At 47.6% G+C, this 16,470-nt stretch overlaps 1 protein-coding gene across 1 annotated transcript in view; it reads left to right on the top strand.

The window, feature by feature from the left end:
- IMPA2 (inositol monophosphatase 2) overlaps positions 1 to 15,945 on the top strand; it is a 56,636-nt gene extending 40,691 nt beyond the window's left edge. The window contains exons 6-8 of the mRNA XM_053571733.1: positions 7,341 to 7,449; positions 8,244 to 8,395; positions 9,598 to 15,945. Coding sequence (XP_053427708.1) covers positions 7,341 to 7,449; positions 8,244 to 8,395; positions 9,598 to 9,713 — 377 coding nt within the window. The 3' untranslated portion in view covers positions 9,714 to 15,945. The remainder of the gene's footprint in view (positions 1 to 7,340; positions 7,450 to 8,243; positions 8,396 to 9,597) is intronic.
- Positions 15,946 to 16,470: the final 525 nt, after the last annotated feature.

Consider the following 16,470-nt stretch of genomic DNA (forward strand, 5'->3'; position numbering starts at 1 on the left):
GTGCTATGGCATCACAGCTCACAGCAACCTCAAACTCTTGGGCTTAAGCAATTCTCTTTCCTCAGTCTCCCAAGTAGCTGGGACTACAGGCACCTGCCACAATGCCTAGCTATTTTTTTGTTGCAGTTGTCATTGTTTAACTGGCCCGAGCTGGGTTTGAACCTGCCAACCTTGGTGCATGTGGCTGGCGCTGTAACCACTGTGCTATGGGCGCCAAGCCAACAAAAATCTCTTTTAAAGTATACATCCAGCAGTAAGGGATACCTGTTAGGGACTCAGAGATAGTGCAAAGTCTCTCACACCCCAGTGAAGTTGCTAGAAGGTGTAAAATTGATGAAGCTTTTCACAAGGGCAGTTTGAAAACTTATATCAAAATCTAAAATATACACACCCTTTGATTCAGAAATCCTACTTGTCAACCTGTCTTTTTTTCCTTTCAGATTAATATAAGGGCACATACAGTTAGGTTACATTGTTTGCATTTGTTAAAGTCCAAGTTGTAGTTGAGCCCTTCACCCAGGAGGTGTGCCCTACACCCCTACATTGTGCTGGTAGTGACAGCTTACCAACCCCCCTCCCTCTTCTCCGCGTCCCCCTCCTCCCTTGAATTTGATTGTGTTTCTCCCATGTGGGCCTGTAGTTGTTCATGTACTAGTTTCATTTTCATACTAGTATTGAGGGCATTGGGGCATGCTTTTCCATTCTTGTGATACTTAGGAGGATATTCTCCAGTCCTTCAGGTAAGTACAAAAGGTATACAATCTCCCCATCTTTTTTTTTTTTTTCTTTTTAATTTCAGGTTAATGTGAGGGTGCAAATAACTAGGTTACAATGTTTGTATTTGTTAGGTAGAGTCCCTCTTGTAGTGTCTTGCACCCAAGAGGTGTGCTATATGCCCTTACATTGTGCCCCTTAAGTGGGAGTTCACCAATCCCCCCTCTCTCCTTTCTCTTTCTCTCCCTCCATCTTTCTTTATGGCTGAATAGTATTCCATGGGCACCTGGGTTGTTTCTACATCTTTGGGATCACGAATTGAGCTGCTATAAACATTCTAGTAAATATGTCCTTATGGTAAAATTGGGTTTTTTTCTTCAGGGTAGATACCTACTAATGGGATTGTGGGATCAAATGGACTTTAGGGATTCTCCGTTCTTCCTTCCTAAAAGCCTGTATTAGTTTGTAGTCCCACCAACAGTGTAAAAGTGTTTCCTTCTCTCCACATCCACGCCAGCATCTGCAGCTTTGGGACTTTGTGACATGGGCTAGTCTCACTGGTGTTAGATGATATCTCAAGGTGGTTTAGATTTGCATCTCTCTGATTAGAGGCCATGAACATTTTTGCATGTATTTGTTGGCCATTTGTCTTCTTGGGAGAAGATTCTGTTCATGTCTCTTGATGTGGATTGTTTGCTCTTGTTGATTATTTTGAGGTTTCCATGGACTACGGTCAGATTTGTAGCATGCAAATATCTTCTCCCATTCTGAAGGTTGTCTGTTTGCTTTAGTTGTTGTGTTGTTAGCTAAGCAGAAGCTTTTTAGCTTGATCAGGTCCCATTTATTTATTTTTGGTGTTGCTACAATTGCTAGTGGAGTCATCTTCATAAAATCTTTCCTCAGGCTGATAGCATCAAGAGTTTTTCCCCAAACCTTCTTCTAAGAGTTTTCATCATTTTGTGTCTTAGATTTAAATCTTTTATCTATCATGAGTCAATTTTTGTTAATAGTGAGAGGTGTTGGTCCAGTTTCAGTCTTTTACATGTGGCTTATCAATTCTCTAAGCACCATTAATTGAACAGAGATTCTTTTCCCCAGTGTATGCTTTTGTTTGGTTTATCAAAGATCAGATGGGGAGATGAGGTGGGTTTCTTTTATCTCTAGGTTCTCTATTCTGTTCCATAGATCTGTATGTCTTTTTTTAGGAACAATACCATACTATTTTGATCACTATAGACTTGTAGTATAACCTGAAGTCTGGTAACATGATAACTCCCAATTTGTTTTTATTTCTTAGAATTGCATTGGCTATTTGGGATTTTTTTCTGGTTCCATATGAAACAAAGTACTATTTTTTCAAGTTATTCAAAGTATGACATCAGTGTTTTAATGAGCATCACATTAAATCTGTAAAGCACATTGGTCAGTGTAGACATTTTAAGAATGTTGATTTTTCCCAGCCATGAGCATGGTATGTTCTTCCATTTGTTAGTTATCTCTTCTTTCTCAGGGTTTTGTAGTTCTCTCCGTAGAGATTCATCCCATACTTATTTAGGTATATTCCAATGTATTTTATTTTATTTGAAGCTACTGTGAAGGGATTATGTCTTTGATTTGATTCTCAGTTTGACTGTTGTTGGCATATATGAAGGCTACTGATTTGTGAACATTGATTTTATATTGCAAGATTTTGCTGTACTTCTTGATCACTGCCAGGAGTCTTGTGGTTGATTCCCTGGAGTTTTCTAAGTATAAGATCATATCATCAGCAAAGAGTGAGAGCTTGACTTCCTGTGTCCTCATTTGGATGCCCTTGATATCCTTCTCTTACCGGATTGCATTGGCTAGAACTTCCAGCACTATGCTGAATAGTAGTGGAGATACTGGACATCCTTGTCTGGTTCCTGTTCTAAGTGGAAATGCTTTTAGTTTTACTCCATTCAGTATGATATTAGCTATGGGCTTGTCGTAATTGGCTTCTATCAGTTTAAGAAATGTCCCATCTATGCCTATTTTCTGGCCAATTTTATTGATTTCTTGAGACAGATTTTGGACTGTGTTTTCCACCTTCTCTTCAACTCCATTCATCTTATTTGCTATCTATATTCTGAATTCTATCTCTGTCACTTCTACGATTTATTTTTGGATGACATTTTCATCTGTACCTCCATTGTTATCCCTACAGTGAATTGATCTGCTCTGAATTTTCATCTTGCCAGCATTCTTCTGCTGATTCCTCCCCATGGGTGTTTCCTTTTTTTTTTTTTTTTAATTTTAAGCTGAAAGGTTAGGGTCTTCCTAAATCATTAAGGGAGATTCTAGTTAGGCTCACTTAGGTGGCTGACAGGCAGCCACTGGAGCCTGGAGGGTGGAGTCTGTGTCAGTCTTTTTAAAAATCAATATGACTGTACAGACCTATATAGAAAAATATTTACTTTACAATCGATTATAATAAGAAGAGTGGGAAATGTTCATTTCTAGAAGACTGGTTAAATATAAATTGCAGTTATTACAGTGAACGGAATAGAATGCAGTTGTGAAGAGCAAGGTACTAATAGTAAAGGATGTTTACAAGATGGTTTGTTTTTTGGGTTGTTCTTTTTTTTTTTTTTTTTGAGACAGAGTCTTACTCTGTCACCCTGAGTTGAGTGCTGTGACATCACAGCTTACAGCAACCTCAAACTCTTGGGCTCAGGTGATTCTCTTGCCTCAGCCTATAAGTGGCTGGGACTATAGGTGCTCACCACAGTGCTCAACTATTTTTAGAGATGAGGTCTCACTGTGGCTCAGGCTGGTCCCAAACCTGTGAGCTCAGGCAATTCACCCACCTCGGCCTCTCAGAGTGCTAGGATTACAGGCGTGAGCCACTGTGTCCAGCCCAGGTTTGGTTTTTTGTTTTTTTTTTTTGAGACAGAGTCTCATTCTGTCATCCTGGGTAGAGTACTGTGGTGTCATACATCAACCTCAAACGCTAGGGGTCAAATGATCTTTTTGCCTCAGCCTCCCAAGTAGCTAGGAATATAGGTACCCACCACCATGCTCAGCTAATTTTTCTATTTTTAGTAGAGACAGGGTCTCACTTTTGCTCAGGCTGGTCTCAAACTCCTAAGCTCAAGGGATCCTCCTGCCTTGGCCTCCCAGAGTGCTGGGATTACAGAAATGCGCCTCCACGCCCAACCTATAAGATGGTTTTATATGAAAAGAGTAACAGAATAACCTACAACAATGTTTTTTAAAAATAACTATGGTACATGTCTGGGTATGTGTAATGTTTGAAGTAAATTAAAAATCGGGCTCAGGGGCTGAGTGTGCTGATTCATGCCTGTAATCCCAGCTCTTTGAGAGCTGTGGCAGGAGGATCACTTGAGCCCAAGAGTTGGAGAGGAGCCTGGGCAACACAACTAAACAATCATCTCTATAAAACACAAGAAAACTATCTCGGCATCATGGTACATGCCTGTAGTCCCAGCTACTTGGAAGTCTGAGGCAGGAGAATTGGCTGAGTCAGGAGTTTGAGATTGCAGTGAGTTACTATGAATACCACTGTACTCCAGCCTGGGCAACAGAGCAAGAACCTGTCTTGAAAAAGAGAGAGAGGGGGAGGTTTGCACTTCTTTATCAGGACATGTCCTCCTCTGACAGTTCATCCTTCCTTGATTTTTCTGGTTAAAATAACATGTAAACCTTCCAGTTCTGTTCCTTTATTTTCTTTTTTTATTTTCTTCTTCCTTCTACTTTATTAGGATTATAGCAACACTGAGCTGAAGGTACAAAGAGAGAAAGCTCCCACGGTCCCTCCCGTGCACAGCCTCCCCTGCCAGCAGCATCCCCACATGGGTGCAGTGTTAAAACGAGGCCCTCTATGGACACATGGTTATCACCCTAAGTCCATGTTACACGAAGGCTCTTTCTTGGTGTATAGTTCATTCTGTTTCTTTGGACACACGTGCAGCAGGACGTGTGTACCATTACAGTATCATGCAGACTGGTCTCCCTGCCCTGAAATTCCCTGTGCTCCCTGCTCCTCCCTCCCTTCCCAGCCCCTCAAAACCCCTGGTTTCTTATAGTCTCCATAGTTTTCCCTTTTCTAGACTATCACACAGTTGGAATCGTACATTCGTGCGTATTTTTCATGTTAGCTCCTTTCACTTAGTCTGTGCATTGAAGTTTCCTCCACATCTTCACAGGCCTTGATAGCTTGTTTCTTTTTAGCACTGAACAATATTCCACTATTTGGATGGACCACAGTTTACTGTTCATGTACTAAAGGACATCTCAATTGCGTCCAAGTTTCGGCAATAATAAAGCTGCTGTGAACCTTGATTCGTAGGCTTTGGTGTGAAAATTTAAGTTTTCAACTCCTTTAGGTAAATACCAAGGAGTTCAATTGCTGAATCAGATGTTTAGTTTTGTAAGAAATTCCCAAGCTGTCTTCCAAAGGGGCTGCCCCATTTTGCATTGCCACCAGTGATGAATGAGAGTCCTGTTGCTCACCCTGACCAGCATCTGGGGCTGTCTGTGTGCTGGGCCCGGCCATTCTGAAGGCTGGACGTGTCTCCTCCTTGTGAGGATCTGGGGCTGTCTATGTGCTGGACCTGGCCATTCTGAGAGCTGATGTCTCCTCCTTGTGAGGATCTGGGGCTGTCTGTGTGCTGGACCTGGCCATTCTGAGAGCTGATGTCTCCTCCTTGTGAGAATCTGGGGCTGTCTGTGTGCTAGACCTGGCCATTCTGAGAGCTGGACGTCTCTTTGTGAGGATCTGGGGCTGTCTGTGTGCTAGATCTGGCCATTCTGAGAGCTGGACGTCTCTTTGTGAGGATCTGGGGCTGTCTGTGTGCTGGATCCGGCCATTCTGAGAGCTGGATGTCTCCTCCTTGTGAGGATCTGGGGCTGTCTGTGTGCTGGATCCGGCCACTCTGAGAGCTGGACGTCTCCTCCTTGTGAGGATCTGGGGCTGTCTATGTGCTGGACCCAGCCATTCTGAGAGCTGAACCTGCTTCCTCCTTGTGTTAATTTGCATTTTCCTCGTGACCTATGTTGTGGCGCATCTTGTGTGTGGTTATGTCTCTCTTCTGGGGAGTCCAATTTCTATTTTTAAATTTTATTTAATAGGCACTCCCCAAGTTACTATCTTTTCAAAGGTCATTTTTAGGTAAAATATTTATAATTTAGAATTAATTTCCCGCCAAAATTAGTGTTGTACATGGTTCTAGATTCTTAGACTGGCTAACAATATTCTACTTAACTCAAAAATTTCTCTGATAAACGAAAAATGTTAGTAAAGTGACAAAGTGGTCCAAAACAAGGACTTTTGTTAGTGCTTCCTGAAACACTGCTTTCACCCTCATGCTGCAGCCAGCTACCCAGGCCCCACTGTGCCTGGCCCTGCTGGTGTCTATTTCTTCAAAAGACATCGTTTTTCACCCTAGAAAAATACCATGTTTGTTTGTGGCCAAGTGAAGGTGGGGATTGTAAGGTAAACAGTGAACTGGATCCTGTCAGCAGATCTGGCAGTGATGACCTGAGCTCCAGGACCCCTGGCTCCTCGCTCGGTGGAGGTGGTTGGGGGCGTGAGTCTGTGGGCCCTTCCTCCTCCCAGACTCCCAGGAAGTGGTGTCAGCCCAGCTGAGTGCTGGGTGTGTCTGTATGAATGGCTGGGTCCTCCTGAATGCAGAGTGCTTTGCTGTGGAGCCAGGTGCTTTCCAGAAAGTGCAGGGAGTATAAAATGAGAACTTCCCTAGAAGAAAAGGGCAGATGGATGGCTCAGATTCTGATTTCCTCAGTAAGAGGATGACAACTCAAAAACGGCTGCACAGAATCAGGCCCATTTAGCTGAACAGAGGTGGTTTCTGTCCCTGGAAAGTCACTCTGTGTTGTCATCCAAGCACACCTGTTTGGCTTTGTTGTGCCTGAGCAGTGAGGCCTGACAGGACATGACTGAGGTTTGGCTGTGTTTGGTGTATGGAAAGCAGGGACAAACTGCTCAGATCTCGCAGCAGCAAATCAGGGACAGAGATAGAGTCCCAGGCATGTCCTTCACTCCCAGCCAGGCTCACGCATTCAGGCAACAGAAGCACCACAGCCTGGCCGGTAAATGGTGGGAGGGTAAGCAGCTGTGTCCACTGGGATCAAGCCTCCCTTTCCAAAGACAACATTGTTCAAAAGTTGGTTCTCAGAAATTAATAAACAGAATAGTAAAAGAAAATAGAAAGATGCTTTCTCTAAATGCTTTGTGATCACAGCATTTAGAGAATGAGGTTTTTTTTTTCCCTCCAAACATTGATTTTATTTGTTATTGAATGAAGGTGATTTTCATAAGCCACCAAATCCTTTCAAGGTCTTCACATTACCTATTTAAGACAAAGTATCCTTTGAAAAGTCTGCTCCCTCAGCTATCTGAAACAAAATGGTGTGAAAGGAGCAGTGATGGAGACTGGCAGAGTGCAGAGTCTGTCTCCTCCCCACGTCCTTATTTTCAACATAGCTGTCACAGAAACCTCCCACGTGAAGCACACCAGAGGGGATCCTTGCTCTGAGAAACAAAGGCTCACATTTGAGTTTTGCTTCAGAGAAAACCCCAACTGCTCAGTTGGTTTTGCTGGTGATGGGAAATCTTTCTATTGCAGATCTCTCCAAGGCCTTGGTTCTAACAGAAATTGGCCCCAAGCGTGACCCTGCGACTCTGAGACTGTTCCTGGGCAACATGGAGCGGCTGCTGCATGCCAAGGCTCACGGGTAGGGCCAGTCCCGGGAACACTGTGGCCAGAGGGGAAGGAACTAAATACTCATTCTTGCCAAAAGTTCCTCCCTGTGTGGCAGGAGTGGGAGGGGGCTGCATACACCACCTGCAACCCTGTAACACCAGGCGCAGGGAAGCCAGGCAGTGGGTCTGGCCCCTGTGGGATGCGACATTCCTTTGGCTACACAGCCCATGTCCCTTCAGTTTGGTGTTTTAAGGATCTGCATACACTCTGTGAGGCCAAGGCAGGTGGATTGCTTGAGCTCAGAAGTTCAAGACCAGCCTGAGCAACAGAGAGTGAGACACTGTCTCTATTAAAAATAGAAAAATTAGCTGGGAGTTGTGGCAGACTCCTGTAGTCCCAGCTACTCAGGAAGCTGAGTGAGGCAGGAGGATCACTTGAGCCCAGGAGTTTGCTGTTGCTGTGATCTATGACGCCATGGCCCAGGGTACAGAGTAAGACTCCATCTCAAATTAAATAAATAAATAATTTTTGCATAACTGCTGTCCAGGCCCTTGTCCAGCGCATCCTTGCTCGTTCTCAGAGCCCTTCCTAAGTGCACTGGGGCTTCAGGCAGTTACTCTGATTTGGCACACCCTAAGGGTCTGTGCAGTGACTGCTAGTCACGTGAGAAGGCTCATGTTGAAAGTCAAGCCCAGCAGAATTACGCTCAGGTCTCCAGCTGTCCTAGCTGCATTTTGGGTTCCAGGGCTGCGTGACCAGTGAAGTCAGCACGCACACAGGAAGGAAGCCCACCCCACCTTAGCCGCCTCCTTCCCTCTCCACCAGGGTCCGTGTGATTGGAAGCTCCACCTTGGCGCTCTGTCACCTGGCCTCGGGTGCTGCCGATGCCTATTACCAGTTTGGCTTGCACTGTTGGGACCTGGCAGCTGCCACGGTCATCATCAGAGAAGCAGGCGGCATCGTGATGGACACTTCAGGTGAGCCCCCCTGTGCCCAGTTGCACAAACTAGACCAAGTGATGCCCAGAGTGGACGCCCTCTGGGATCCCCACTTCCCCTGAGTTTCTGACAGTGAGTACCCTCCCAGCTGGACTTCCTTTTTGCACCTGCCAGCTGTAGGACCAGGGCACCTTGCTGGATAGCAACAGCACTTCACACTCACGTCGTCAACAGGTGTAGGCTCTTACACATGCACACCCAGATGCACAGATTCAGTGAGGGAGACGGGGCAGGGGCCATGCTCCCCAATATCTGAGGTCAGCTGCTTCCCCATGGCCCCATAGCTTGATGATAGCTCAGCACTGGTACAGGGTATGTGTGGCCTGCTGGGTCTTAGGGGTATTGATCTGGACAGTGGCCTGGTCTTGCTTCTGTGAGGTCACCTGACCTGGGAGCATGTAAGCCTTGCACCTGTACTCTCTGCCACATCCTATCTCTTCAGACTGAGATCTGAGTTCAGGAGCAGCAGTGAGGGGCCAGGTGAAGCCCGCTCAGACCTGGTTCTCAGGAGCTCTCTGGCAGGACACTGTGGCTCACATCTAACCACTGGATCTAAGCAGTGAGTTTTTTGTAATATGATTTCTACTTTTTTCCTATTTCTCCTTTGAAAGACCTTAATTGAGCTATCAGAAAGGTATAAAAATGAAGAAGTCTCAGCCACAGTAGACTGAGTAGTCAAGTTTCAGATTTTAAAAGCCTTCAATACTCTGGATTTTACCATGTCAGTCCCTGGATCCCAGGAAGACACAGGCCTTCACTGTCTACCTGGTGGCTTGGCATGTGGTCTTCAGGGCAGTGGGGGCTGTGGCACCAGCAGGCTCAACCCCACCCCGCCATGCTAAGTGACAGCCTTCACTTCCCGAGGCCCTGCCAGCCCAGGTGCAAGGTTCAGGAGGAGAAGGACTGGTGCCCGCCCAGTCATGACTGAGATACTGGACTTTGCATCCTCCCAGCAGACTCTAGATGGCGCAGGTCCTGGCCGCCCTTGCCTGCAGTCTCACGAGGGCAGACAAGGAGGCAGGTGTGAGGCCCCACCCCTCTCCCACGCCAGGTCGCTGCCAGCCCCCTCGTCTGTGCAGGCACAAGGGCCCTGGTGGTCCCTGCATGTGAGATAAATTGTCGCATGAGATTGTCGAGCCCCTCCAGTAACCTGGGGCGGCCCTCCCTTCCTCTCTCCCCAGGTGGACCTCTTGACCTCATGGCATGCAGAGTGGTTGCTGCTGGCACAAGGGAGATGGCCATGTTCATAGCTCAGGCCTTACAGACTATTAACTACGGGCGTGACGATGACCAGTGAGCGTGATGGCAAAGGAGCTCTGAAGGCCTTCGTGGGGTGCTGCAGGGCCCCTGTGCTGCGGGCTCTACTTCCTGCCATCTCAGAGAGAAATGCTGTGCTCAGGTGCGCAGCACATGCGTCTATCTCATGGGGACTGGCGTTTAGCTGGTTCTTCCTGTAAGCTCACATAGCCTTTCTCAGGTTAGTGCCTGTTCCTCTGTCAGAGCCAAAAGCCAAATCTCCCAGCTTTGATAACCCAATCATGATTTCCCCCAGAATACAAATCTCAGGTAATATACAAATATACAAATCTCTTTAGAACTGCAGGGAAAGTGGACTGGGTCTCAGCCCCCACCATGGCACTTCAGAACACAAGATGCCTGGCCACTGCCCCCAGACAGCCTGGGGTGTGGCTGCAGACCAGGCTGCCAGAAACACAGAGCTGACAGCCCCTGTTGTCTGCTGCCTCTGATAAGTGCTCTGAAAACAACTTCAGTGATCATCACGTCAGTGTTCAAAATCCAAGATAGGGGACTGACTGAAAAAAACTAGCAGCCCAAATAGAAACCTCTGAAATGCTATTGTTGTGATCCATTTAATGGGGAAAAATTGCGCTGTATTTTCTAGGCCTTATTTGTTTCTCGTTAGGAAGATTCATATACCGTATAAGGATAATTCTAAAGAGCCTGTCAACTGGCTGGCCAGGGCATCCTTTCTGAAGTTTGAGAAAGTCAGTCATAGAAGAAGTTCCAACTCGTTCTTTTTTCTTTTGAGACAGAGTCTTATTCTGTCACCCTTGGTAGAGTACCATAGCATCACCCTCAGAACAGTTACGGTGGTGACACAGCTCACAGCAACCTCAGACTCCTGGGTTCAAGGGATCCTCCTGCCTCAGCCTCCTGAGTTGCTGGGACTAGAGGTGCCCGCCACAACACCTGGCTAGTTTTTTCTATTTTTAGTACAGACAGCATCTCGCTCTTGTTTAGGCTAGTCTCGAACTCCTGAGCTCAGGTGATCAGCTGGCCTCGGCCTCCCAGCGTGCTCTCAGTGAGCCACTGTGCCTGGCCTCAACCCACTCATAACTTCTTCTGTCATCTTCCGAATTTGCCATCAACACATACAGGGCATTTGTGAGTCTCCCTGGCATCTGTTGTCTCTGGCTTCTCTATGCTAACATTGGGGATTGCCCCTAAAATGACCCTGTCACTTTCACCTGGCTTACCTGGCAGTCTTCAGCAGCCTCTCCTCTTTGGTCCCCTGAGGCCACAAGGCCCCTGCTGCAGATGCTCGGGGGCCACACTGATGCTTGGCTTTCACCCTCCTGGGCAGCCTTGGGGACAATCCCCCGGGGACTCCAAGGAAGATTCTTTGGGAGCAAAATACCCTAATGCTTTGCTTCCACTTCCCCTTGGGCTGCTTTGTCATATAAATTTACTGTCTAAAGGAAGGCATCTCCTTTTGCCTGAATGGGGGGCCGAGTAAACTCTGGATATGCACAGTTCAAGGGCCTGCAGGTGCTGAGACTTGGGTCTCCTTTGGGACTAAGCAGCCTACTGCCCATAGGCACACGTCTGGCTGCACACAGGCCATGGCCTCTGGGGGCCTCTGAGCTGTGGATCTCCTGCACCCTCCTGACCATGTCCTGTCTTTCACTGCACCCCCAAGTGGGGCAGATCATTCCTCCAGGGACCACCCATCCCACACTGAGATCTTCCACAGTGTTAGAATGTTGTGGGTGTTAAGCCAAAGTCTGTCCACTAGTAATGTGCATCTCTGTTCTGATTTTAACCCTGGGGTCCATGAGGAACAGCACCCCTCCCACCACTCCCTGTCCCCAGGTAATGCAGCTCTGTCCCCTCCCTCAGCCCCAGGTGTGTCTTCTAGGCTTCAGGTTAATCTTGCAGTCTTTGAGGAGGTGCCAGGCCACTGCCTCGTGTGACCAGGTGCAAGTCCCCATTTGCCCTTTGATTGTGCATGTCCCCCCTGGAAGCCCTGGTTGGCCAGAGCCCAAGCGTGCAGGTGCTGAGACACACTTACCACAGCAACCTGGTCATGAGGCGGTGGGGATGCCGGTTTTGTCCTTCCTGTCTCCTCATCCCCACTGCCCGTGCCATAGCCTATCAAGGTTTCCTGGACCGCAATGCTGCCTTCCAGCCTCGCAACAAGCCCTCTGGGGGCTTGTTAGCATCATGCTCCTCCGTCAAATCACAGAAAATGTTGACTGGGATTGAAAGAAGTGCAGAGCCCACCAGTACCTCACCCGAGAACCCTCCAGGGTCACAGGTCCTTCACCACCTCCAAGGGTCGCCACAGACCAGCATCCAGCACAGCCCAGTGTGGCTCACACCTCTGTGTGACCAGAGGATGGCAAAGGTCTCACTGTCATCTAGATTTGTAGAACCCTGCCTTCCATAGCCACATGCACCTGCTTAATTGAGGTTAAACTTACTCAGTTCCCATGTGTGGCTGGTGGCTGCCATGCCAAGCAGTACAGGTGCTCCATCCACTCAGGATGTCCTGTTGGGTACCAGCATGGAGAGGGGCTTTTTAATAATCTGAAATCTTGTTTTATTTCTATATAGTCTCAATTTTATGGCATCTACATTCTTCCCTGTTTTTTTGCCAGTCTTGTCCTCAAAGATTCCTTGTAGCAGTCTTGCCTACAAAGTAACCGCTGTGTGTTGGGAGCTAGTGGCATGGAGCAGAGCTGAGAAGACCTGGCTAGGTCAGGCAGGGACCGAGCAAGCCATGCACCTGTCACACAGCTGAGCCAGATTGGGACCCAGACCTGCAGACAATACTGTGAGACTCTGACTCTTAAAGAGAAAACCTCGCAAAGGGAAAGGAGTGACAGGGCATGATCCTGGGCCTCAGCAAGGCAGGGCACAGCATGGGCGGGGTGGGTGCGCGTCAGCCCAGGGTCTGTCGTGGGAGCTGGCCCCACTCTGCCCGCCCAAGGCCAGGCTGCAGCTGCAGCTGCTAAAGGGTCTGCACAAGGGCTGGCCAGTGCCCTGCACGTCACTGTCACTCAGCACATGTGAGCACTTCACCAGTCCCCTTCTGAACCAGAACCTTCTGGCCTGAGTGTCCCCAGATGGGTTTGAGAGCCAGGGTCACCCCCGTGGAGCAGACATGTGGCACGTGTTTCACCAACAGAGTCAATGTGAGTGGCAGAGAGTGGAGATGGGGGGGGGCACTTTCCTATCTGGGCTCTGATTCTGCTGAAGTAACATTAGGACCATGTGAAGGGAATCTTCTGCTGCCCCTAACCCTGGCTTAAGTCACCTGTGTATGCCGGAGTCCTGGAGCATGGGCGCTGTCTGCGTGTCTGCAGCTGACGGAAGTCGAGGTCTGTGTACACCCGAGTCCTGGAACATGGGCACTGTCTGCGTGTCTGCAGCTGATGGAGAAGTCATCCTTGCAGCAGAGTCTTGTGCACATGTGTGTTATATGTTAAAGCCACGTTCAAATTAATTCGGGGCAACCAAAATATGTAAGAAATTAGATTCTATTTTCCAGATGATGTCAGTTTTAACACATTTTGAAGATGAGTGATAGAAATGAAGGGAAAGCAGCGGGCAGTGTGGATGTGTGGTAGGGGAGTGAGTGGGAAGGGCTCGGGCTCAGATGATGGATTAGCTGCCCTGGGTCCTCCGTGCACAGGACAGAGAGAGGTGATGGGTGCAAGTGACACAGGATTCTCTGAGTCATGTAGTTTCATAATTTTTCGAGTTTTCAATAGGAAAACATCTTGGTGCGCCCTCCTCTAGGCCTGCCTCACCAGGGCAGCCTACACTGCCATCTCCACAGTGACAGGCTTCTTTGTCAGGTATTGGGCACAGGCAGGTGCTAAGAACTGGGACGTGAAGCACCAAATATGTACACGAGTGGGGGTGTTCCAGGTCTTGGCAGAGAACCTGGAGCAGGGGTTACGCCTCAGCAGACTTTGAGGCCATGAGGAGATCCGAGCTAGACTCATACATGCCAGGGCGAGGATCAACATCAATACTGAGTTAAGGGTTGTGCTTAAAATGCAGTTGTCCCAGAGACCCTGAGTGATCGTCCCCAGACTAAATAAATGTCGTGTGAACACAGTGGCCCTCAGCTGTGTGCACTGGGGAGCGCCCTTGGGAAGCACCTCTCTGAAGCTCATCACCTGTGCTTCCCAGGGGAACTGGAAGTAGTGCAGGTACTCTGGCAGTGTGACAATTTAAAAATATTTCTTCTTTGGCTTGGCGCCTGTGGCTAAAGTGGCTAAGGCGCCAGCCACATACACCTGAGCTGGCGGGTTCGTATCCAGCCCTGGCCCGCTAAACAACAATGATGGCTGTAACCAAAAAATAGCCGGGCGTTGTGGCGGGCACCTGTAGTCCCAGCTACTTGGGAGGTGGAGCAGGAGAATCGCTTGAGCCCAGGAGTTGGAGTTTGCTGTGAGCTGTGATGCCACAGCACTCTACCAAGGCCAATAGCTTGAGGCTCTGTCTCAAAAAAAAAAAATCTTCTTAAATATCAGTCTCATGATCAATCCACAATCTTCAGCCATCTTTATATCCTGCTTTGAGAGAACTAACTAAAGGAATTGAAATCTCCATTAAAGTGAAGTATGAGGGCGGCTCCTATAGCATAGCGGTTACGACACCAGCCACATACACCAGGGCTGGCGGGTTTGAACCCTGCCTGGGCCAGCTAAACAACAATGACAACTACAACAACAAAAATAGCTGGGCATTGTGGCGGGTGCCTCTAGTCCCAGCTACTTGGGAGGCTGAGGCAAGAGAATCACTTACACCGAAGAGCTTGAGGTTGCTGTGAGCTATGACACCATGGCACTTTACCCAAGGCCACAGCTTGAGACTATCTAAAAACAAAATAAAATAAATAAATAAAATGAAATATGTCTGTGAAGCCTGCATGTATCAGAAGGAAAAAGAAATTTGAAAGCAATACCAAAATAGTATTTAACATCTTGAACAGTTAATAATATCTTTTAGGCATAAACATGTAACTTTGAAAACATTAGCATAAATTTCTAATGTTTAAAGATTAGGAAGAAAGATTCCAGGGAAACAAATGTGTGGAAGTGTAGCTGGACAAGGGTCAGAATTCTGCTTCTGACTTCAGGTCTTGGCATCACATGGAGCAGCCATGTGGCCACAGGCATGTCATTTAAGGAAATGGAGGCCCCAAGGGCACCTGTAGCATGTGTGAGCTGCCGATCTCCAGAGCTTGCTCCAGCTGCCTCACTAGTATCACTGTCAGGAGTGTGTGTTTTTTGGCTGTACTAGTAAATTCCTCTTACTGGTAGCTGATGTTTGGAAGTCTTCATTGGCCACTCATGAGCGAGCACTGTGTTGGCCACGTTTTATAGTAGTTTGGAGTAATATCAGGAGCACCTGTGCAGTGACTGAGCTGCCACTCTCATCCTTCTGGGCTACCAGATGGTTCCAGCCACAGACCACAGCAGCCAAGAGGACTCTGGTGTTTCTGTCTTCTCTGGAAACAGCTTGATTTGGCATCTTATTGCTTTGTTTGCACAGATTTTGTTTAATAGGACTTTTCAATAAGCAGTATGGTTTTTTTAAAGTGAGGGTTGAAAATGTATGTTCAAATTTCTCCAAATTGCCACTTATCCCTTTAGGCTTAGATTTATAAAGTTTTTATTTCCTCAGAATATACTCAATACAGCTCTTCTGAGTATCTATATACAGATGTGCAAGAAATTCCTTAAATTCCTCCATGTGCCTTTGGCGATAAGATGCTCATTAGTCATGGAATGTGGTTTTAGTTCTTAAATGTCTTATGAAAAGTTTTCTTCAAATAAGTAACTCCCTGCAGGAAAGGCCTCTGACGGGCCCTGAGGGCAGCAGAAGGCCTTGGAGAGGACCCAGGGCGGGCAGACGCCCTACTCCTTGCTCTGGCCTGGTTGCCAGACACCGAGGCCAACTAGGTAAGCCGGGGTGCACATCCTCATGGCTGCAGAGAGCAGGGTGGGGTTCACTCCCTTTGGGGCACGTGGGCTGGCCCAGTCCACCTCAGACAGCCTCCCCCTCACTGTGTTCTTCAGGGTCAGCACAACTTCGCACTGTGCCCATCAGTGTCACCAAATCTTCAGAATTCCACTCGTAGGCCTCCAAATGCCTTCCCTAATTTTTCCTCTTTATTTCCACAATTGTACTCAAAGGGCCTTGTGCATAAGAGTTGTTGAATGTTTTGGTACCTTTATAATCCAATGCCAAATAAAAGGTAAAACGTTTGTCCTGGTGTGTCAGTATCACCATCCAAACAGACCAGGAGTTAGAAAACACCAACTTGGGTCCCAGGGGCCGCCTGGGCTCCCTGGCGGCCTCCCTCAGGGCCACTATGTGAAGCTACCAATGGCTGTGGCATATCAGCTGGGTTTGTTTGGGGTTTTTTTACAATTAACTATTCAAGAGTTAAAAGATCATGGTATCTTTCATAGCCAGAGACTATTAGAGAAAACTAGGAACATAGAGATCACACAATTGCCTCCACAGCTCTGCCTAGTTTATGGAGCCACTTATAGTCAGTTCTTCAATCCCAGAAAATCCTACCACAGCCCTGCTCAGTATAACCATGTGAGTCTCCGGGCTTCCTAACATGGAGCAAGGTACAGCTAGAGCAGGCTTTTAAATGCACCAGGACCGATCGGTGGCCTGAAAGCTTGTGTGATTTTCAGAAGCACACCAGGCCATTTGAACCGATGCTTTTGGTCCCCAGTAGATGGTGGGACAGGCCAGAGTTGTGCATGTGGCCTACT

The sequence above is a fragment of the Nycticebus coucang genome, chromosome 19 (genome assembly GCF_027406575.1).
Source record: "Nycticebus coucang isolate mNycCou1 chromosome 19, mNycCou1.pri, whole genome shotgun sequence".
In the NCBI taxonomy this organism is placed as follows: domain Eukaryota; kingdom Metazoa; phylum Chordata; class Mammalia; order Primates; family Lorisidae; genus Nycticebus; species Nycticebus coucang.